Raw genomic sequence first — 24,529 nt, 5'->3', positions numbered from 1 at the left:
CCATGTTTTTTGTTCTTGGTCACTGCTGAATACTGCAGTTAAGGAAGTTGTTGGTTGGGGTGGAGGGGGAGTTATTTTGAGATTTAGAAAACCTACTTGTGTAGTGGATATTTTTTATTTTTCCTACTTTGATGATGAATGGAGATGTACACTACTAATCGACCAGGCAGAAAGCTGCCATTCTGCTCCTCTTCCTGTTGACATATAGCATACAGTTAGTTTTGTTTCAGATTTCAACATTGTTTGCCTCACACTAATTTAAAACTTTCTGGAAGCATCTAAGGACCATCTTTGCTGGAGCATGATGAATAGAAATATATTAGAAATGAAACATACTTTTTTCAAACTATACTGTGTAACAGACTACAAAATATCATTAGTGAAATTCATTTTATACAGACTTATTTTAACATTTTTAAAGTGTTAGTGTCTAGAATAAAAAGTCAAGGTATCTTTAGAGGATAGTTTGGTAAAATCTTGTCAATCAATCATTCATTAAATTTTTAATTATCAACTTTTTAAAATACCTACTATGATCCAGGAACTTTGTTATAGTGCCAAGAGTTAAAAGAACAGGAAGAGAGGAGAAACAAATGGTTAAAGGGGAAATGGGATACTCTTTCTGAAATAATTTATAAAATCTAGATTGGGGTCTGAACTGGGTTTTTAGAGTTTTCCCTTCCCCAAAAACTTAAAACTGATAAACTGTAAAGAATTCAGGAATGATTCAATTCTCCTAAGAGATGTGTTCTGGGTAGTAGCTGTTCCTGGGATATTTCTCCCTAGGTTACACATTTCAGGGTTCACCGTAAATTAAAATATTAAAGCAAAGTAAATATTTTCTTGGATATATTAACCAGACTTGTAATATATTTTTATTATATACCTTAATTATTCTTGGGAAAAAAGACCATTATATTTTGCTCCTAAAGAAGTGAAAATGAAAGTTTGGTATACTGAAACATGTATTCACTTTCTATTGCAATAATAATTCTACTTTCATAAGTACACACAGTATACAAAGACAAAAAATTCTATCATTCCGATTCTTCGACTTCTTTAAAACTCAGAAATTTTCTGTTTGTAGAGCTTAGTTAGCATATCAAGTGCTGCTAGGGGCTCAGAGGGAAGTATTTGGTTCTTCCTGTGATTGCTTTTTAGATAACTTACAGTTTAAACATTATTTTTAAAATTTAGAGCATTTGAATAATACAGATCCTAATTGCACAGTAGTTTGACATTTTAATACATATGTTTATGTAGCAACTATTTTTTTAATTTTAAAAGAACCTCTTTCAAGAGTAAGTGATCATTTGTCTTTTAGTGTTTATGTAGCATTGCATCTGCCACTCTTGAAATGCACCTTTAAAATGCAGAAGTAAAGTTTGGTAAATATAAAATAGCTGCCTAATCAAGATTTCATATCCCCATCCAACTGTTTCTGAGATCAGGTGTCAAAACTAAAATTGCAAGTGAATTTTTTTGAGACAGAGTGTCTGTTAGCTTTATTCAGAATGGCAGATTCTTTCCTCCCAGAAAATTACTTTCTTTTTTCCTTCCTCAAATAATAATAGACAAAATATATTCAATTCAAATTGACATTTCTTCAGGTTTACTTAGGCTTAGGTACCTGAAAACTTCAGTTTATGGAATATATAAAAAGTAACCATACTTTTTTGTGTGTGTTTGACTCATGATAGATGACTTTATCAATCCTTATAGAATCCAGGCTATTAAATGCTGAGAAAATACATATTTATTGTTTTACTTCCCATCATTCATGAACATTAATCTATGTAATCCCTATAAGGAAATATGGATTTGGTGTGTACTTCAGAGAGTTTTTTTCATTCATTCTATGATTGAAAAGTATTGTGAATAAACAGCTTGGAATCTCCTTGGTTATTTATAAAGCATAAATAGTATATTCATCAGTGTCTATTTTCTTTTTGCAGAAAATGAGGCAATAGGTAGTTATTATTTTACCTAACATTGTAGGTATTTTTTAAATATAAAATTTTATCCTAATGTGCTAATCTGTAATTCGTCATGTGTGGTGTAGAGAGAGATGGTGCTATTTGATAAGAATTTTGATAAATCTTGGTATCATGAAATAAGGGCCACATACATAACTGAACTTATTAATATTATGAGAGAAGCAGTAAAATTTTTGTTACAATTTAAGTGAAACTTCCCAGCTGTACAATATCGACTTTTTGAAAATTGAACAAAATTGAATGGCAATATTAATATGAACTTTAAAAGATTCCATGTTAATGGCAGGGATTAAAATGGAGACCACAGGGCATCACTTAATTCTGCTTTGTGAGCAGATGACAAAAAATTAGAAATTGACCTGATCTTTGCCAGACAGTTTTTGGTGGCCAGTGAAATGACACAGACTAAGGGAAAAAGACGGCATTATAAACTGAGAAAACCCATTTTTTATGGTGCATTAAGGATTAATCATCCAGAAATTCCTGATATTATACTGGATACAGCTGATGGCAGGTATTTTTTTTATTTTCAGAAAATTGATGTTTCATAAAGATCATAAATAAAAGGTTGAATTTTAAAGCTAGCACATGCTACAAAGAAGAGTAATATATAATTAGTAAGTCTAGTGAGGAAAAGAAGAAAATTTGTCTTTTCTTTTCATTATTCAGCAATAATTCCTTGGTTCAAAACTGTAAAATGCTCACTGCAGGATAAAATGTATCCTGTGTCAAATATTTTATTTTTATTGCCCTAAGTATCTAGACACACCAATAATTTATTAATTGCAAAGGCCTCATTGGTTTAAATGGTTCCAAATGGACACTATTAAGCACAAACTGCTTTAGACAAAAGACTGTTTTAAGACTAAAATTCATTTTGATTACTTCTGTTCTGACTAATTTCAATTAGGAAAAATGAATGTTATAAAAATATTATTTCATTTTTATTGTTTCTATATCTACTATGTACTCAAATCTTAAAATTTAATTGTGGAGTTGGAAGGTGGTAGGGAGAAGGAAGTAGAAACTGCTATTTGAATTTGGCACACACTCTTATACAAAATAAAATTGATTTAGCTAAAGAGTATTTTGTTTCTCCTTCACTCAGCCTAGTTCAGTCTATATTAACCAGCAGAACTTTTTACCTTTTTATCAAGACCACAACTATAAACTAACTTATTATTCAATAGTTAGTAAGGACTCTGTTCATTCCTTACCAAAGGAAACATGTTAGTTAACACCAATAGGTCTAAGAAGCAATTAATAAAAGTCTTAAAAAAAGAATATCTTTTCTTGCTCTTTCTACTTACATCACTTTTTCCCTCATTTTTTCATTGCCTTGAACAACATACATTACTCTTACATTGCAGCAATCTTCCTAGGTTCTCTAAGTATGATGAAATCCCTCAATAAATAACAAACTATATTATCAACTTATTTTGTGTCGTTTTTCAGTGTTTTGACTACATCTATATTTTTCTATATATTTTCAATGTAATAAATTATAAACTTGCTCTTAATAAAATACATTTAATTGTTCCAGTCAGAATTACCTAGGCACTAATGTACATAATTTAAATTAGAGAAAGCACCTACAAATTAATTGATTATTTTATTGGTATGTACTGTTTTCATTTAGATATGTGCTAAGCATTAACCAAATGTATTTCAGTAACAAAATCCCTTACCATTCCCAGATAACAACTCATTGAAGGTTTCGTGTTTCTCTGTTGCTGTATTGATGAATTTCTAATTCTTCCACTTGCTATTTTATCTTATAGGAAATAAACGATGTTGATGTACAGGAACTTGTAAGAAGGTCAATTGGAAGGCTAACGATTATTCGGCAGACATTTCCAGTCCCCCAGAATATAAGTCAGCGATGTTTCCGTGGCAACCATCGAATATCTTCAACATTGTGTGATCCAAAGGATCCATTTGCTCAGAATATGGAGGTATATTTTAAATGCCAGGGCATTTCTTCTAGGCATTTCTTCCAGGGTGCTTTGTTGGGCAATTGCAAAGAGAGCTTTTAGAGTTACATTGGATTTAGAATTATATTCAGTATCATTTCTAAGGGATTCTCTTCTTCCATCAGTTTAATAATTCCAAGGGGGAGAAAGTGCTAAGAACCTGTATCTTTGATCCTTTTGTTCCTATTGTAGAAAAATACCTTGTTTTATAAAAATATAGTAAGTAAAGGTCCTTTCCTTCTAAACAGGTAGAACCACAACATTTCTCATGGTAGAATTTGTTATGGATACTCCTAATACCTCATTTCTAATTATTAAGCTAATATATTTGCTTGATTTTTCTGGAAAAGCAAGGACATAGATGTCTACTTTTTTTTCCCCAATGATTAGCCTCCAGTTTGAAAAACTTCAGTTAAAAAATTTTAAATTTAGAAAAGTCCTATAGCATTAGGTTAGTCATATCCAATTCGTGCTATAGCTGAAAACTTCACCATCCAGAAATACAGCAAAGAATTTGTAAGTAAATAAATAAAATCTCTAAATAGCAAAAATAACCCAAGTCCCTGCAGTTTTCTCAAGAGAAGGTCCTTTAAAAACTCAATTGGAGGCTGTTTCTTTTTCTTAAGAAAAATCCTATCAGGTTTTTTTCTCTTTGCACTGGAGATCTCAATCTGTCAGTTTGAAGCGGGTATTAGATAAAGCAGGCACACCAACAGCAGGGAGCCGTAAGGAGCACTCTCTGCAAGGCAAGAGACAGGAAAAAGGAAGAATCAATCAGACATGCTAACTTATACATCCTATCAGTGTAGGGGTTTTGCTGTAAAAGCAAATCTGTATCATAAAGCAGTTTCTAAGGGCATTGTTATAATACAACACTAGCCTGTTAGTGAATATTTAAACAATAATTCTAAAACATCAGCAAGGATTAAAGTTGTGATCAATTTTAGAAATCAGGGAAACATGATGTTTCTTAGAAAGTTAATCCTTTAGAATGTTTACTATGAAAATCGTTTTAGTACTTAGAGATGTTCAATTTGAACAATTTGGAAATATGCTAGGATGATGAGTTTATATCCAATAACATTAGACCTATAAGGTAATTTGGCAAAACTACTTCTTTGAAAGCTGATCCCATAGTCTCCCTATTCCTAATCAATGTTGAGTTTTTTAGATGAATTACCATTTATCCAACCCTTTCTTCATATTTATTAACATTGTAGTAAGCAGCGTGGCTCTAGGATCATTTATCCATAGAACCTTCTGTTCCTTACTGGACCTGGATCACTAAATCTTAATACACTCTTCTATCACTTCTTCCACCAAACCTACCTCAGTGTACCTTTGTGAATGTTTGTGGATTTGAATATACCTAAGGAGAAGGCAGTGGACAAACTGAGGCACTCTAAAGCTTTACTTAAAAGGGCCTGTTTAAATGTAGTGCCATTCTTAGTAATAGGCTTATAATAGACCATCATTTCATATTCACTGCTCACGAATATAATCAATGTGAAAATTATAGAATTCTAAATGCAGAACAACAGGAAGAATCTAGATTTAGAAAATTATGAAATATCAAAGACTTCTTGTCAAAAGAAGTGGCAGGAAATGAAAGTATAAGCAAGAAAAATTATTAACTGTGTCATTTAGGGAAAGCAGAAAGTATTTTAAAGCACATTCACCTAAGAGCATAATCTTTCCATTTCAATATCTACAAAATAATTATTTTATTTATCTCTATATTCCCATGCTTATCTGATGCAAGAAGGTGGTAGAGAAATCGCCACCCCTCACCCTTATGTTCATCTTACTTTCCTCAAAGTCAAAGATGGAACAAAACAGAGCACTATTTTCTCTTTTAGGATTTGTTACATATTAACTTCCCTCTTATGTGTGATAGAATTTGACTAAATATTTAATATGTAAAAGGAAAACTGACAGAAACTTTTATATGTGAAGATTTATAAAATTAAAAGTGTGAATGCAAAGCTGTTGAATTTAAAATGATCCACTAAAAGAAGAACATTTGATGTACAGATTCTCCTTGATGAAAATTTTTATCTCACTGAAGTTAGGTAAAGCAACAAAATGTTATTTTTGTACTAAATCAACAAGATACAACTGGCTAATAATTTGCAGGAAGAGGTTCCCTAGGAAAAGCAACCCCTCAACTTGAAGTCTATAAAAGCAATGCAGATAAATAGGACCACAGATAGATTTTTTCCTCAGAATTTAGAAGTGTGTAATTTAAAAAATTTCAGAAAAAATAAGCTATTAAAAAATGACCCAAGTGAGCTCAAAAAGTAGAAACTCAACTATTAAATCGCATTAATCAATACAGGGAAAGGAGGGGAGGGTATAGTGGGTCTGTGTGGAGGTCTTTGGGCTGTTTCTAATATTAATGTCTATACAAGGAAAGTAAAATTTAGATCTGCAAACAAGTTTTATTCATCTCTAAATTAATACCTAACCCGCTAAAATACAGGACTAGTTGAAGTTGCAAAATAAGGAGTAAAGAAGTCCTCTTAGCTAGAAAACAGTTTATACAATATATGAAACAAGAAAGAAGTGACCCCTTTACTGCTTGGAGAAACTCCTGTTAGCTTGGATGCTAAGGAAAACAGAAACATTCCAATCTTTTTGAATCTATTTTCTCCATCTAAAGAACATTATCTTCAAATTGGAAAGGTTAGAGTAAAAATCATTAAAAGATAAGTAAGCCATTATTTTATAAAGAGCAGGAATTGAAGATTTTAGGAGTATTTCTAACTCCTTTAAATGAGGGCTGACACCTAAGTGCTTTCAGAAATCAATAAACCAGCAGATATGCTCACAATTTATGACTTAGAGGAGTGAGAGAAATTCTTGGAAAGAAGACCAATGTGAAAGAGTTTGGTTTATTGCCCCAGTTTTCAAAAGGAAACAGAAAAGACCCTATCATAATTTAGTATATTGCATGTGAGTATTTAAATAAACTATAGAATGTTTCATTAAATAAATGTAGTATTTCAAATAAGCCAATTGAATTTTCTGAAGAAAAAGCAGAGCCAAACTAAGCCCTCCTTAATAGGCTTTTAGATTGGGAGACTATCATAAAACTATGTGTTATATATTGAGTTTTATATGATGTTTGACAAATTTTCTTACAAAATCCTTAGGAAAGACATTGAAAACTCTAGCTAAATTGATGACATTTAAATATTTTCAACAAGTGGGTCCATAGGGGGTGAAGATGCTAAACTCTGGTCTCATATAAGAGAAAAATATTCAAAATATTTTAAATATTTTCATTACCTTTAAGAGTTAAAACACATATTTTTATAAAATTAAAATATTTCAATAATTATCCAGTTAAGCTATTTAGTTATTTTTGTTCAAGATTTCAAGTGAATTTGAAGTTAATTTACATAGATATACCAATGAACTATTCAAGAGTTATTGCTACACCTAGAGTTATGCTTTAGATATATATTTTAGTTTTGAATGTTCGTTAATATCTGCAACCAACCACTTTTACCCTAAGTTCAAGAAAAGTGGAACCCAATGAGTATTCAGATGCCACTGATAAATATTTCACTCTTGAAATGCGAGGAACTCTATGATAATCCACAAGATTCTGTCCTTGAACCTAATATTTTCACTGTGTTTATCACTACATGAATGAAAATGAGTAAAACATGTTGATCAAATTTGTGAATACCATAAAGCTAGGAGAGAAAGCTTATGTTGTATTACATAATCAAGAGCCAAATAATTATTAATCTTGACTGATCAATAAGCCTAAAAGTTGAAACTTAATAAAGTATAGGCTCAAAATCAATTACATGAAGTCTAGAGGAAGAGGCCTGGTTTGACAGCTGTTCAAAGCAGTTAAGTTGAAGGCAAATCCAGAATGAATGCAGTGCAAGTCAGATTTGCTCTAAACCATTTTAATATCATCTTGGACTCTGTGTCAGAAGCACTTTGCTAAGATCAAGACATACAGTGTCTTACACTACTGTATCCTAGTCAGATCATATCTGCATTAATGTGTCAGTTCTAGTTACTGAACTTTTAACAGAAACATTGAAAAAATAAGAGAAGGACAGAGGAAGAGTACCTGGATGATGAGCAGCTCAGGAACTATATCAGATGGTGAACAGAAGGAAACTGAGTGTTTCAGGGCAAGGCACAGATGGCATTGAATATTATCACATAGATGAGATGGCAGCTAGAGGTTTGGTGATGACAGAGAACAAGTGTAGTGACAGAAAGCTAGAGAAAAATGGTAGTTAGATGAGGGATATTGGAGGATAAGGTGTTAGGGGTAGTGGATATTCATGTTCAGCTCCCAGTCACATGTGTTGATTGTGGACATAGGAAAAGGGAAACTTCACCTGTGTAGAAATTGAAGTCACTTTCTTTAAATGCTGAGAGATACTTAGGGATCATGGTGAGGGAGGAGTCAAAGACCTCATAAATGAAATCACCAAAAGATCAGTAGAGAACAGCACAAAGGAGCATAAGAAAGAGCATGAACTTCCAAGGAGAGTGAACAAGAAGTAACAGATTAGGAGTGGGGAATGGAAATCTCAGAGAAGGTCACCACCACTTCTTGATCCTGCCAGTGAGAATGTGACAAATGAGAGGAGGCAGTCTTCTGTTAAAATACCTGTCATATATTGGGTACAGAACACTCATATTTGACACTAGTATAGATGTTCACACTCCATGTTTTAAAGTATGCAAAAGAGACTCTGCCAGAGAAGGTCGGGTATTGGTAGAACACAGTTTGCCAGTAATGGCTTGATTTATGTCAACCCACCTGACTTTAAACCTGACTTTCCCCCCTTCTCCCTACTTTTCATCCTTGTTTATTTGATGATTGTTTATAAAAAATAAATAAATAAAAACATATTCTAGATGGTTTGCTGATTCAAAAGGAGATAAAGTATAGGAAAACAAAAGCACAAGGGGAGAAATGATGTGAGTCTCCATCCAGAAGGATCTCCTATTCTAGCATGAATGGCAGATTTTTAAAAATCTTAGCATTATGACATGTTTCCATAGAGCTGTGTACTATGTGTTCTGGGAGAGAAGACTGCTCAGTGAAACCTAGGGTTGGGAAATTGTCAGGGAAGGTTTCCCCCAGCAGGTAACCTTTATACTAAATATTGAAGAAAGTTAACTACTTGGAGAAAGCTAAAGATACATTGAAGGATGCTACCAGACATCTCATGTACACACTTAAAGCAGTTAAAGAGCAATGCAGAATAAAGATGGATAAGAGGAAGCAAGTTAAGGCAGTGGAGACAAGTTGGAAAAGGCAGGTAATTGCATACCATTTGAAGAAGTCTATCAAAAGTTTTCCTTGGATTGTTTTGTATAGCTAACAGTCTATTCCCAATTTGAATTTTGACTTTTAGACTAATTTTGACATCAAGCCTCATACTTCATTTACAGCATATTTCAGTCATTCTCCTCTGGTGTCTCTAATAATTATCTGGATGCACCAGGTGTGAGAAGAGCCAGCCCTAATATTTCCTAAAAGATAAAAACTTGTATTTTACATAATACATGAGTGTTCACTGTCTCTTGAAAAAAAGACCCACCATCCATTAGTATTTTACACATAAAATGTTGCCTAACAAGTGCAGATGATTAAAGATTTACCTGGCATTTGAAAGAAAACTCACAAGGCATTGTTGGGAAGCTCTTATTAACAGCTGTGAATAGCATCAAACTCTAATTATCCCAATAGCCGAATCTTAGTACTGTTCTGTGATGTGCACAGACTGTTTCGTAAATTTCCTTCTTTATTAATTATAACCAAATGACAACCCACATATTCTCCCTTTCATTTTTAGGGAAAACTGTGATAACAAGACACTTTTAAAACCTGAGAAAATTTGCATGCATTAAGATAAAATTAATTTCCATCACTACCTTGATTTCTCAATTTTTTATATCAGGTTTTTCCTTCTGAGCAGTCATAATATAACATTGACCAGTTTTTATTGACCTAGAAGCCCTTTTTCAGTTCATGTTTTCTGAATAAATTATAATTTCTTTGAAAAACAAACACCTTTGGTAATTAGTAGTATGGATAGTAGTTCTTACAAGACTCAAATTTTAATAGTGCAATAGCTCTTAACAAAACCTGGCTATAATTCATATTTTTTTTCAACCTGTGTAAAAAGAAGATGATACCATTGTTACCTTAGAAGAAGAGAGCATAAATATAAACACATTCAGAAACTGTTCATAGTTTATGGTATTTGTCATGTCAGTGAATTTCAATGCATGTATATGCCTACCTTATTGTGTACAGATCCTTGATCATTGTAGTATTTGTGAATGGTTTTCTTTCATTTCTTCATTACAGAATCCCCATGACCACAAACACACAGATTGCTGCCTCCTCTTTTTTTTTTTTTTTGGATACCTATGACACTCATCTTATATGTAAGATTGAGTTGATATTTCTCCATCTGAATAACTAAAATGCAGAAATTTGACATATTCAGAAAATGTATTATTCAGTGAGCCCTTCCAATCTTAAGTCCTTAGATCCTTACCTCCTCAGAAAGAAATAAGGGCCAGTGATTTTCTATGGTCTGACACTAACAGCCTTGCCTCTGTCAAAACTTCTCTTTTTTATCTTCTCTTTCATACCTAAATAAGCTGAAAAAGCAGTTGAGGCATACAATCAGACAAGACTTCATTCTCAATAGCAAAACTGTCTGGGAAATGAAAAAAAGAATCCTTCTCCATAATAAATAACCCAGTAAACTAGCCATCCGTGACGTGAACAGAAGCAGCTGAGCAGACAAATTTCTCCTTCTTCTGGATGGAATGGATAACATCAATGATTCTAATGATCACTGTCTAATGTCTTTTCAGATTTCAAACCTTTACATATATGACACAGTGCTTCTGCTTGCTAATGCTTTTCATAAGAAGCTGGAGGACCGAAAGTGGCACAGCATGGCAAGTTTGTCGTGTATCAGGAAGAATTCGAAGCCCTGGCAGGGTGGGCGTTCCATGCTGGAGACCATCAAGAAGGTAACTTCTGACAAGCATTTTACTCTTCTTAATTTTTATGTAAATAGGATACAATAGACCAGTGTTTGATGAGATATCTTTTAGAAGGATTTTTTTTCCTCTTTAGTATCACTGCCATCTCAAAGCACAAAATAGCAAATATTTTTTAAAGGAAATATTTTTAAAGGATAAAGATTAGAGGACTACACATAAATATTTAAAAAGTGACCCCTTATTGATTTTAAGGGAAGTTTATGCAAGTAAAAATTAGTGATCAAGATATTTTAAATTGCCCCAGTTATGTCATTAGGGTTAAAGATGCTGTGATTATTTTGGCGCCTGTCACAAAGTACAAAAGTGTTGTTGGTTTGGGGATTGATTTTGGTTTTGGTATTTTGTTATAGTTGTTGTTTTTGTATACCAACTGAAAAAAAAATTTATAGTAGACTTGGCTGTTCTTTGTTTTGATGATGCACGCTAAGGTGTTGGATGAGATGACCCTTAATTTACCTTATAATGAAGAGGTGATTCGTGCACAGTTACTGTGTCGCAGTGCTCAGACACTGTTTCCAGCACCCGATTGCATTCTTCTTCATCACTGTCGCCATGTTGCCTCACTGGGCTGTGGCTGGCTTTGGCTTCACTACCTGTTCTATTCCCAGAAGGCAGTTTATGTTGTTCAGCTCTTCTCAGTGGCATAAGCACTCTGCAGTTTATTAGCCTCTTTGTCATGTCATCCTTGCTGACATTTTCTGTTCGTCTTGCACAGCTTCTAGGATTTAAAACGAAATGATTAATAAAACAAACAAGTTTCTCTTATACCCTTTACACAAAGGAGACAGCCATTTGGAATTTTTTTTTTTTTTTTTTTTTTTTACCCTTCCTTTTTCTTTCCTCATATGTTTGCCTTTCTTTCCTAAAACAAAAAGAAAAATAACCAATAGAAATGTGACTATATTTAAAAAGTCAAGGAAAAAAAATCTAAAAATTTTACATTGGAAATGAAAAAGATATACAAAAACAGAAAGTGAAGGAAAGAAATCTTTCAAATGGAGAACAACCTGGATGCTTCTCTTGTTGCTACTTCCTGTTTGCAAAAGAATCACTTTGATGAGATTCTTATCAACAAAAGTACTTGAGAAATAAATGTATTGAACATATTGGAAGAGAAACATTTTTCAACTGAGAAATGAGTAAGTCAAATAGAAATCAAAGTATTGCCAAAATCTCCTAGCTCTCTCTATGTAGAAAGCTGGCAGGTGTGAACAAAGGGAGGTTGTTGAACATGATTCTGATCCTGCCAATTTATTAATTCACAGTTTGGCTAGGACATGGGAACCTGAATATATTCATTCTTCTGAAGCTTTCTCACAAAAATAGAATAAAGGTTTAGGAGGTTGCTTAGGAGATACTAATTTAGTGAGAGTGTCAGTAGGAAGAAAAGAGAGACACCATAACATACAGGTGTTTCTCATGCAGCAATTCAGCATATAGATCATTAGGGTAAATGTTCAATTTCTTTATTTTTTGTCTCCCATTTTTAATTGGCCTTAAAGAAATGGAGTTATTTTTTCTAATCATATTACTTTTTACCTCACATAGGTGTTTTGGGTCAACCTATTTAGATGATGAAGTTGATGATACTCTACACACCAGGAACATTTGATGCACACAGAGAAGAATCAGACCCAGTAGATCCAACCTGGGTTGGGCAAGGCAGAGGGAGCAGGCTGGGCCTGCTTAGCCAGGGCCGAGGGAGAGTTCCCACCCATATGGGCTGGAGACCTACAGGTTTACATTTCCCATAGGCATCAAATAAGAAGGCACAGGATGGGTTTTCTTATCAGGTCATCCAGATGTGGGGCCAAAACAGAAAGAGAGGTCAAGGCTTATAAAGAAGTTTGAAACCACATGTCACAAATGAGGTCAGGCTTCTTATTATGATGGCAGCATTCTAGTGATAAAATTCTTAATTACATTCAAGTAAACACAGCATGCCTATATTAAGGGCATGCTATGCACACTTGACACAGCTGTGTGCTGCTGCAGAGTACAGACAAGTAAAAGAACCAGTTTCTATCCCCAAATTAATTATATTCTCATTATGGGGATGAGAAAACATTTAAAATGATGCAGTTGACCTTAGCAGTATAAATGTCCAGCAAAAGGGGAGGTGACTGTTTCACAGATACTCTTGTGTTTAGCTTTATAATTTTTTTTTTTTTTGTCTGAATGGGTAGAATAAGAGCTTCCTAATTTTTCTCTTTTTTCTAAAATTCTCAATGTTTATTTCCTTCCCAGCTATTATCAGCATCACAATGCCATTGTCATTTATACAGATTTTGTAGTTTGCTTTTGAAAGAATTATAATTTTTAAAATATTGAGTCTTCTCACCTATAGACATGGGATCAATATTGTCATCATTTTATAACACTCCTTAAAGATTTATAGTGTTCTTTGTGTATATTTCCAGTGCTTTTGTTCCTAAAATTGTATAGGGTCTTATGTGTGTATGTGCACACATGCTAACATGAATGGGAGCTATTTCCATTATCTTAGTTATTGCAGGTATGTTCAAGGAAGTTATTGATGTTTAATATGTTTTGGACCGATCTGATCAACTTTTCAAGCTTAATTACTGGTTCTTAGTTCATAGTTTATTCTCATGTTTTTCAAATAGACATTGATGTCATCTTCAAATAAAATTGCTATCACTTAAATTCTATTATCTTTTTAAAACTTTAAGAACTTTTTTGTAAAGTTCATTATATTCTACTAGTCTTGTACAAATTTTATGATAAACATCAACTTAGCTTAATAAAAATGTCATAAGTATTATTAGGTATGTCAAGGGTATTGTTTGAAAAGGAATCTCTAAAACTTGCATGGGCAAAGTATTCTGCTTTTGCTTTACTGTTTTTATACTTAAATTCTTATTTTAATAGTATCTCATACAATTTTAGAGTTGAAAGGTACAATAAAGTTAATCTTACCTATTTTTCTATTTTTTATAGAAAACCAAGCCAGAGAAAAACTACATGACTTAACATATATGGCTAATTAGTTACAAATACTAATTTTGTTCCTAATTCTGTGTTCTTTGAACTATATACCATTTACCCTTTTTATTGTTCATAGTGGTAGTATTTTTATACTTCTGTCACAATCACTTGGCTAAAGAAAATGCAACTACCTTGAAATCATGTTTTTTTTTTTATGTAAACCATATCTAAATTTTAATATGGCTTCTGTTTGTAATCTTTATTTTATTATCAGAAGCTACAATTAGTTGTAATATATATTTTAGGAAGGGATTTTTATGTTTTGTATTTAGTTTATTGATGTTACATAACCTAGAGAAGGCTTTCAAACTGTTCTAACTAAATAAGTGAAATCAATAGAAGTTTAGCTACTCTGAAGAAGTGAGAGAAGATCTCCACAGATGGACTCCCACCCCAATCAGTTCTAAGAACCACAGTTTGAAACCACTTCACTGGAACATTTAGAAATTAATTTGACAAGTGCAGAACAACCTTCTTTTTCACAGATAGTGGTTTTAAAATATCATACCCATGCAATGTGGAAAACCAATCTTTATTTATTGAGTTGTTCATGTTTAAATAGCAGTCATTTCCATTTCTTCATGTTACTCCTCTTAATATTGAAACATTTTCCAAGAGTACACTTTATTCATTCATTTATTTATCACTGTCAAATTTGCCTACATTGTGGAATGTATAGTGCAAAATCAAGAAAAGAAATTTAGAATCCAGTAGTGGATACTGATCAAGTACAAAAAGCTATTCGCTAAGGCCACAGACAATAAAAAGCTCCAAGTATGGTAAAAATAGGATTCTGAGGTATTTTAGAGAAAAGTGGAATGTGTTGTACACTCACATATCTGCTTCACCAGGAGGCACTGATTCTCCACAAGGACCCACAACCACTCAGTCACACTTCTGCTTAGCAACTGCCGTGGACAGGAGAAGATGTTCTACCCTCTTCTTTGAAGCAGCATGTACTTAATGAATGGTCATTGCAGAAGTAGAAAGGCATGAGTCCTTTCCCTTACATGGGGATAACCATGAACTGGCCTACAAGGTCAGCTGAGCTGCTACTGTATTTGCATAATAGTTCCACCACCCCTTCTGCCCAGTCCCTTCCCTTAACTCTCCCCCAGGTGCATTCTCAAAAACTCTTGAAGTAAACCTCCTACATACAAGCAAGTTCCTATCTCAGAGCTGTTTCCTGGGGAACTTGACTTAAAATAAAAAATAGAAAGATTTTCATAGAATTCATAGCATCTTAATGGAAACTTCAAAACTAGCAGGCTTGGATTATGTAAAGCTTTGAGAGGAGTATGTGGCTGGAACCACCTAAAACATCTTTTGGAGAAAATTGTGTATAATGACAAAGGTTGATTAGTTTTCCAGAGTGCACAGAACACTGAGAAGAGTTCTGGACTGAGAAGAGACTGAGAAAAAATATTTTTATTTTGTGGGTAAATGAAAGACACAAAATGTTTGGATGAAATCAAATCTGGGTATTAGAAAGAATACACTTACATCTTTTGCTTTTAAAAAATGTGATTTTTTTTCACACTGACCATTTTCTATGCATTTTATCTGAGCTAGCCAATTAAAACTCAATAGATCTTCAAATCAAATATATTCACATTGGACACACAGTTTTCAAAACTGAATGTGGGAAAATAGAAGATATCAATGTTTATGCAGTATTTCAAATCTTAAATTATCTCATATTGGAACATGTTGATACTGATATCTGAAAGAGATATCTCAGTACATGTTGATATTTGAGAGTATCCTTTGAAATGGCAAAAATATTGAAATCACTTCAGTTCTTAAATGGTAATTTATTCATTCAACAAATATTTATTGAATACTACCATATGCCATACTGTGAGATCATGGAATAAGGAAGAAAAATAGAAATATCAAAAATATAAGTGTGATCAGTTCTACAAAAGGGGAAACACCAACTGTTCTGGAAATATGTGACAGGAGATTCTGCTTGGGTTGAAGACTGACAGGTGGAAACATTCAGGTTGGGTAGACATCAGCCAGGAAAGGAAGAGAAGCATGTTTCGGCGATGGGGAAGGAAGAATGTTTCATACAAGGGGAGTAGAAAGTTCAAAGGTTTGGAAGAAAGAGACTCTGGCTCACCCAAGTATGTGAAAATGCCCAAGGTTAAATGTATAGAGTAGGGCCATGGTTCCTCAGGCCTCCAAGGGCTGGATGGGGAAGATCATGAAGGGTCCCATAATCATGTTAATGTTTCTAAACTTTGTTCACATGGGAAGGTGACCATGAAGTATCTTAAAGAGTGGGTCCCAACATCAGATTACCCTGTGGCTGCCAGATGGAGATTCCATTCTGCTGCTATCATTGGATGAGAACAAGATAGAAGAGAGAACACCAATCAAGAGGGCTAGGCTCCTACTCAGGGGAGATCTGGACCAGGATGTGAGACATGGGCTAGACAGAATTACAGATCTCTAAGAGATATTTAAGGATTTCAAAGGAGATTGGTGATTAACTTCTTTTTCACATATGTGAAAAATAAAATAATTTATTCTAGTTTTATGTCTTGGACAAAAATAATTCTAAGATGTTATTTTGTTGGTTTGTTTTTTAAATTTCTATATTTAAGTGGAAACATATTACTTTCCTTTCTGTGTAACACACTGTATGTCTTTTAGGATTTATAAACCCAAAGGAAAGAGAAAATATAGCAAAACATAATCTGATTTACCACAGATAGCATTGACTTGGAAAGTAAAATACATTTTAAAAAAAAAAAAAAAAAAAAAAAGGTGTACAAATAAACTTTTTACCACAGGAGCTTTGGAGAAAAGTCATTTTTTGCCCTTGGAACAGGCTCCTATGAACTTATCAATGCACACTCTAACTTCAGATTATTCGAATTAGAAAGTGCGTAAAGTGCTATAGATTTTAAATTGGTTTCATTCAGTATTCACTTTTTAAGCAATCTCTTCTCAGTCCAGATAATTTTCTCTATGTGTTCTATGCACTCTGGAAAACTAATCAACCTTTGTCATTGTACATGATTTACTCCAATTGCTGTGATATAGATATATATTTTATTGGACACACAGTTTATAAAGTCCAGAGAAAAAAACATGAGGCACAAAATACAGGTTTCTGTATGGGCTCCTCAGTGAAGTCGTGTTCTATGCCTCAGTTTCCTTTAAGATGTAGATAGCATAATTAAAATGCTATTTACTTCACAGTTTGCTGCAATTCTCCATTGATTGAATATTTGAGACTGTGTGTGTGTTTGTGTGTCAAATCAATTTTTTTAAATGTTTCATACATTAAGTTTTTGATTTTTATTTTTAGTTTATTTTTAGTTTATCCTGATATTTATCTACTTACTATTATATTTCTTTGCTAGGTAGAAACTGTAGTATTTCTCTCCTGTCAGGGATTTTTCTCGCTGAAGCTGACACTGATGAAACATGGGGACATGAGGGCATCTGCTGAGTCTGGCAACTCCTGTGTGTGCACTGCCTTGCAGGGCTCATGGCTTTTTAAAGGGTATCCATGGTTACCAAGCATGTCTGTGGGTGACAAGGAGCCTGGGAATACGTATTAGGAAATTAGGCAAATATCATAAATATTTGATGTTCTATATGATCTTCCTAAGGTGTTTTTAAGTTCCTTTTTAATTTCAGGTATAGGAAAAACACCTTTGGTTTCATAAACAGAGTAAAGTAAGTTCTGAGTAAATATTTTTTCTCGTTTTTTTCCCATTTATCTTATCCATAGGGGAACAACAAAGTTTGCCTTTCAGAATTTATTATCCAACCTTTGTAATAAATTATTTCCAACCTTTGGTTCTCCCTTTTATTTTTATTCTTTTTGCTCTCTATATAATACCCACTGATATTTCTCTATCAAACGGGTAGGATAAAATCCAAACTAATTTATTTGGTATTTTTAAAAAGGTTTAGTCTTCCAGCAATTTTACTGTCAGTTAAAGGACATCTAGAAATTATTTGTATGTGATAGTCATTCTATCAATGTCTCATTAGCTTATTTTGTTTAAAATCTGCTGCTTCATTGAGATAAAATAATATATATAACCATGCATGAACAAACATAATGACCACTCATTACCATCTGGACAGCATAGATTTTTACCAAGACTCTGTTTTCAAGATTAATCTGAGAATAAATTTAAAAAGTCCAAAACCACTGGAATTTTCTAAGGCAATCAAAAAACCAGAGAGGTTAAGTCTGGGTGAGATAACAAGGGGCTTCATTCAAAGGGTTTATTTGCTTAAAATGCTGACCTCTCAAGCATCCCTGACATCTTCATGAGGGAAGGTTTCGCTGATTATGCATGCCAACAGCTCATTAAGAATATAGCATAAAGAAGATAAATTTACAAAGTCAAACAGGTGAACAAGGTAAGTGAAGGCTGCAGCAAACTAAATGCAAGTCTCCCGATTTACTGGGGTATTTTTTGTACCTTATTCAAAGCAGGTCCACCAAGTCACTCATGACCAACACTAGCTGGCATGAAAAGCTGGTCATGTGAGTATTGATTGGGAATAATAAGATAACAACAGGAAGTCTAGTGCTCAACTGTTTAAAAATTTCAGGGGATAATATTTTTAGTATATAACAATCTTGTTGATATACAATCCTTTCTTTTTCCTAGAAATAAATTACTAAGGAGAAAGTTAAGATTTGGATATAATTAGGACCTGTAACTGAGGTAGATGTGTTTTGTTACAACAAAATTTTCCTATAATAAGATTTCTGAATACCATTGGTTTGAACTTATGTGTGGTAAAAAGCTACATCTGTCAAACACCTGCTGTATTTGCCATTTAGAGATATTACTGATAATAAATCCATGGTATTTAGTCGTCAATCTTAAGTGATAAGCAGATGTTTTGAGATATTAAGACTTGGCTAACACATAGAATCAAACTTACTTGTAAGAATTGGATATATTCCCTTTATCAAAGTACAGTCAGACAAGGACCATAGGCAAAGGAGAGAGTATGGGCCCTTCTTCATGACTTCCCACGTCCTTTCTTCCCACATTGGACATTCACATTCTATCTCCAAGGAAGGTTTTAGGAGATTTATTTTCATAATAGAACCATTTGCATTATGAAATACCTTGGTTTTTATCACTAAAAAGTGCAAAGCTTCAGGATATTTTCCAGGGACCATTAATTCATATTCCTAGGCTTATTGACTACAATAATTCCTACGATAATCCCTTAGCCTAGGATATCCTGCTAAAAGTTTTGTATGCATAAGGATTCTTCTTCCTAGTAAATATTGCTAGACTATGTGTCTGGAATTAACATTGAAAGGGATATTAAACTTGCTTACTTTAGCTGAGTGATAGATCTTACATTAGCTGTTTTAACTTTCTTCTTCCAAAATACTAATCAATAGATATAATTGAGTTGAAACTTATGAAAACATCTCCAAAGTCATCTGTATATTCATGCATATAATCTATTTTTTAAACCCAATAAACTGCATGAGAAGAAAAAAACTGTGCCTACAATCTATAGAATTAGCCTCCAAAATTAAAGAATAAGGTAGTAGTGGAGGTGGTGATGATGATGATGATAATGATAGTAATTGAGCTCTGACCATGTCAAGTACTATATACTTCTGTTATAAATACTATATATAAAACTATAATAAGGATCATAAACCTGTCTTCTGGGATAGGTTCTATTCTTTTCCCATTTAACAGATATAGAAATAGAAGAATAAAGAAGTTAAGAGACTTGGACAAGTATGCAGCTAGTACCTTCTTACACTGTTGGTGAAATCCAGGAAGTATGACCTATGCCCTTGACTGCCAAATTGTGTGTGAAAAGAGCACAGAAATATCAAAAATCAATAGCGTCTTTCTAAATAAAACTATATAATTAAAGAGGTGATTAATTTTGTTAATTATTACTGTTACAAAAATGAAATTCACTAAACACTGAAATTCATATTAAAGTAGAAAAACATCAATAATGGTCTCTTGAGCCCCTTTTATGAATTAGCATCCAGTGAGAGCCTGAAAGTCTCAGATGTAGTAGGAGATATAGCAGACAGCATAATGCCAGCCAAAAAAGATGAGAAGTGGAGTTACAGGTTATGACAAGTGAGATGTATTCTACTATCAACATCACAGAGGTGATAATTAAAGCAGTTTATATACTGAGATAATTTGTTGTCCAAATAAAAGCCATTATTAGGCCAAAATTCTAATTCAGACATACTTTGACATTGACATGACTCAGAATGTGATGTTGATTTGTAAAATCCTAAATAATATGAAGGCTGATAAACTGAAGTCAGAAAAGAATGGTAAACAAGAAAGAAGTATGACCTACATTGCCATCTGTTGGGGAAAGGAACATCTGTCATGTTGAATGAAAGATGAAGCTTGGAAGTTCCCGAGGAATCTCAACAGCTAGCACTACCAGTTAAGAGTAAAAACAGTTTTTAAGCCTAATTTAGCTTCCATATACATATATTTGTGTATATATTATACATATATAATATATATACACACATAATTTACCATTTTTACCATTTTAAATTTCTTAGCTGATACATAAGAGCATAAAATTGTATATAATAATGGGGTGCCATGTAATTTTTGATACACATATCTACACACACGCACACATACAACACACATCGTCTAATATTTACATCAGATCAAACATATCCATCTCTTAAAAATTTGTCTTAATGATAAAAAACATTCAAATTCTTCTAACTTTTTGAAATATACAGTATATTTTTGTTTTAACTTCATGTTTACAGAGGAGGAAAATAAGCCTGCAATAATTTTTAAAAAACATGAATTTTAAGATTCCAAGGGACAAATTTAAATGAAATGTGAATGGAATTGTGCTGGAGCAAAGCGTTCTGTGTTGTGCTTTTTGTGCTTGATGGAACACCATGCATTCTAACAAATTCTAAGGCAGCAAAAACTTGAGCCTGGAATTGAGTCTCAGCTCTTACATGATGTCATTTTGAATAGTCATTTGACTCTTTGGAACTAAATCTCCTTGTCTGTATGACAAGTGGGTGAAATTTATTTAAGTGAATTTCAAGGTTACTTTCAATTGTACTCTTATGTTGTGTACCTATTAAAAGGTCTTTTAATAATTGTGTGTTTCAAATATTTACTTTCTAGGTGGAAGTTAAGTTCCTAGAACTTCCTTTTATGTTTTATTGTTACTACTTTTTATTTCTGAAATTTTATATCAGTACTTGTTCTCTCCTTTCAGGGCGGAGTGAGTGGCTTGACGGGAGAGCTAGAATTTGGAGAGAATGGAGGTAATCCCAATGTCCACTTTGAAATTCTTGGAACCAATTATGGAGAAGAGCTTGGCAGAGGTGTTCGCAAGGTAAGCCCAGACACATTTTAAAATATACTTTTGCCTATGCTTTTCATGATTTGCTTGACTTTTCTCTATGCAGTTTGATCACAGTTGGTATCGTAGCTTGAAAGAGAAAGTAGGGAGAGGGAGAGAGTCAGAGAAAGTCTGTGAGAATTAGGGATTGAAATGATTTTAAATATTAAGTATTTAAGTACTTAAATACAGAAGTATTAAGCAATAAATTCTATTTATGCCTCAGAATAATTTAAAGAAAAAAATAATCTGATGCTTGCCTTGGGAAATGGTTATTATCTTTCATTCATTATAATGATAATTTTTATAAAGTAGTGAGTTTCATATTTATATAATGCCTCGTTGCTTGATTTTTAGTTTGTAACATGCACAAAATCAGAATAATAGCTTGGATATATTTTCTATGGTAGGACAGAAAGTCTACAATAAAATGTGACATTATAGTATTGCAATTTCTATGTGCACCTTGTAATAAGTATAAAGTCATTGGAAATGAACTCTTGTTATATACTACAGATCATATAAGAAGCAGCTAAGTGCCAATAAAGGATGTTTCATGAAACGCTTGGACAATAACTTTCTCAAGGAGAAATGTAAAAGCCCTAGGAGAAATGCCTTTTCTATGGTTTGGATTTGCCATTTTTATGTATTTTTGGTAGGGATAAACCTGAGGTGATTGAGTTTGCATACAGAGATGATAACTGCAAATTTCTATCTGTATGGAGTTGACTGCATTGTGCATAAGTGGCTCTTTAGTAGGTGTTCAATAGGGCTGATGTAAGTTTCAGAAAACCTCGACAAATTGAAGTTAGGACTTCTGGTCAATAAAAATTTCTCAGAAAATTTATGCTAAGTTGAAGCTATCATAATACATTTTAAATTTTGTTTTATAGTGAAGAATAGCAAACATAAAAAGCTTCATAAAATACACCAATATGATCACGACCAGATCCAATTATAGGACATTTCCATCACTGAGAAAGTCCCATTACTCCTGTTTCCATCCCCAATAATAAGGACAGTTTGCTTGGCCTGGAATATCACATAAGGGATACTGTATTAGTCATTTGTACCGTATTTGTCTCATGACACATTTTTATTTAGCAGCAGAGTTGGGGTCTTTTGTTTGTTTAATTTGTATTCCCCAATGGTATTATAGCATATGAATATAAAATGGTGTCTTTTAAATTTTTATTTTATGTTTGTTGTTGACATGAAAATAATATAGATATTATATATTGATTTTATATTTGACTGCCTTGCTCAGCTTTTTAATTCTAATTATTTCTTATCATCTAAAATCAATGAGAGTTTTTATCTCTTCTTCTGTAATTTTACACCCTTTTATTTCTTCCTGCCTTAGTGTACTGACTAGAACCTCTGAGAAAATGCTGAATGGAGATAACAGTAGTAGGTATCCTTGGATTGTTATCAATCTGAGAGAAAAATATGTCAACAATATACTAGAACACAAAGTATTTTTTATTTTTAATAACTTTCACCAGACTAAGGAAGTTCCATCTATTCCTGGTATATACATAATTTTTACATGAAAATTGTTTGCACTTACATAAAATTATCATATTTATGTTTACAACAAATTATATGGTTTGCTATCATATTGCTTAAGGTTTTTTCATTGATGTTTATGGCTGGGGTTTCCTGAAATTGTCCTTTCTGTTAGATTTTGATGCTAAGATTATGCTCACTAACCTAAATGAGTTAGTAATATGAACCATCCAGAACCAGGTCCAATATACAATAAGTGTTTTTGCAATTACTTTTGATTAGTGGGAAAAACCACAATAGAGTGACCATGTATTTAATGCCATGTATTTTAATAGCAACCACTGAAAAGTAAAAATGTGAAGAAGGCAACATATTTGGGCAGTAATTAAATGAATTTGTGATGGTGGAAGGGAGAATTTTTAGGATGTGAGACTTGAATATATATGAATGCTCACAGACAAAGCCAGGAGAGAGGAAGAGATGAAGATCAAAGAAAGAATGTCGATCATTGGTAAAGGTCCAAGAGAACTGAATCCAATCCAGAATTAGATGAACTGTTTAACTTAGGAATGAGGAGGGTCCATATTATCCAGAGTGATAAGGGAGCAGGTAAAGAAACAATGGTACATTTGAAAGCAAGTCTTCACTTTTGCAAATTAAAGGAATGGTTTAAAATATATTTACCTCTTCCTGGAGAAGTAGAGAATGAGATTAATTTGCTAAGGAGAAGTTTCAAAAACATTGGAGACCCAGCAACTTGAGCGGCTGAGACAGGCGGATAGCAAGTTCAAGTCCAGCCTCAGCAACTTAACAAGACTTTGTCTCAACATAAAAAATAAAAAGGGCTGGGAATGTGGCTAGTGGTTACACACCCCTGGGTTCAATCCCTAATAAAAAAAAAAAAAAAAAAAAAAAAAAAAAAAAAAAAAACAACCAAAAAAATGGAGATAATGAAACTGGTGAATCAGTTTTGAAGTGTTTGCTGTGGTAGACAGGAGAGACTGATTAGGATACATAGAATTGCCAGGCAGGATTGTTGGCCCCCTTGAGGTTAAAGAACTCACTATAACATGGATCTCCATGGTCTTAAATGTTTGCTTGGTAGCAGTCAGCAGACCGAATGAGACTGAATTAATGTAAACTTGAGGTTTCATGAGGTTGTTTTCATTTTGTTTTGTGTTGTTTTTGATAGTACAATGAGGCAGAGAAGTCAAAGATTTTGGCAAGATACAGTTGAAGTGACAAAGCATGAAATCTAAATTGTACATAAGTAACAGGGAAGATAGGAGAATTCTCAACAGTAGAGAGAAAGTAAGGCTTAAGAGAATAGAGCCCTCAACATGTCTGAAGAGCCTGTATTTTAAAATGGATTAAGTAAAATCCTCAGAGTCAGGAAGTAGTCTTTGGGGAGAGAAACTTCTGAATTCATAATTCTAAGAAGGGATGGTTTCCAGGTGTTCACCATATCATACTTGGTAGAAGAGCACTTCATTTAGCCTTCTAAGAACATTGTGGTTTAATGTAATTCTAAGATCAATGTAATTGCTTCACCTTGCTCTGAATTCAAACTCAGTAATTTATTCT

The 24,529-nt window shown here is 33.2% G+C and overlaps 1 protein-coding gene across 5 annotated transcripts in view; it reads left to right on the top strand.

Moving 5' to 3' along the window:
* The window catches only part of GRID2 (glutamate ionotropic receptor delta type subunit 2), a 1,449,748-nt gene that overhangs the window by 875,282 nt on the left and 549,937 nt on the right, over window positions 1–24,529 (top strand). For all 5 annotated transcript variants that reach the window (XM_079153230.1, XM_079153229.1, XM_079153231.1 and 2 more), the window contains exons 6-8: window positions 3,779–3,952; window positions 10,850–11,011; window positions 21,311–21,430. In XM_079153230.1, coding sequence (XP_079009356.1) covers window positions 3,779–3,952; window positions 10,850–11,011; window positions 21,311–21,430 — 456 coding nt within the window. The remainder of the gene's footprint in view (window positions 1–3,778; window positions 3,953–10,849; window positions 11,012–21,310; window positions 21,431–24,529) is intronic.

The sequence above is a fragment of the Sciurus vulgaris genome (genome assembly GCF_902686455.1).
Source record: "Sciurus vulgaris genome assembly, chromosome: 9".
Taxonomy (NCBI): domain Eukaryota; kingdom Metazoa; phylum Chordata; class Mammalia; order Rodentia; family Sciuridae; genus Sciurus; species Sciurus vulgaris.
The sequence above is the reverse complement of the archived record's forward strand: the minus strand, read 5'-3'. Positions and strand labels throughout refer to the sequence as shown.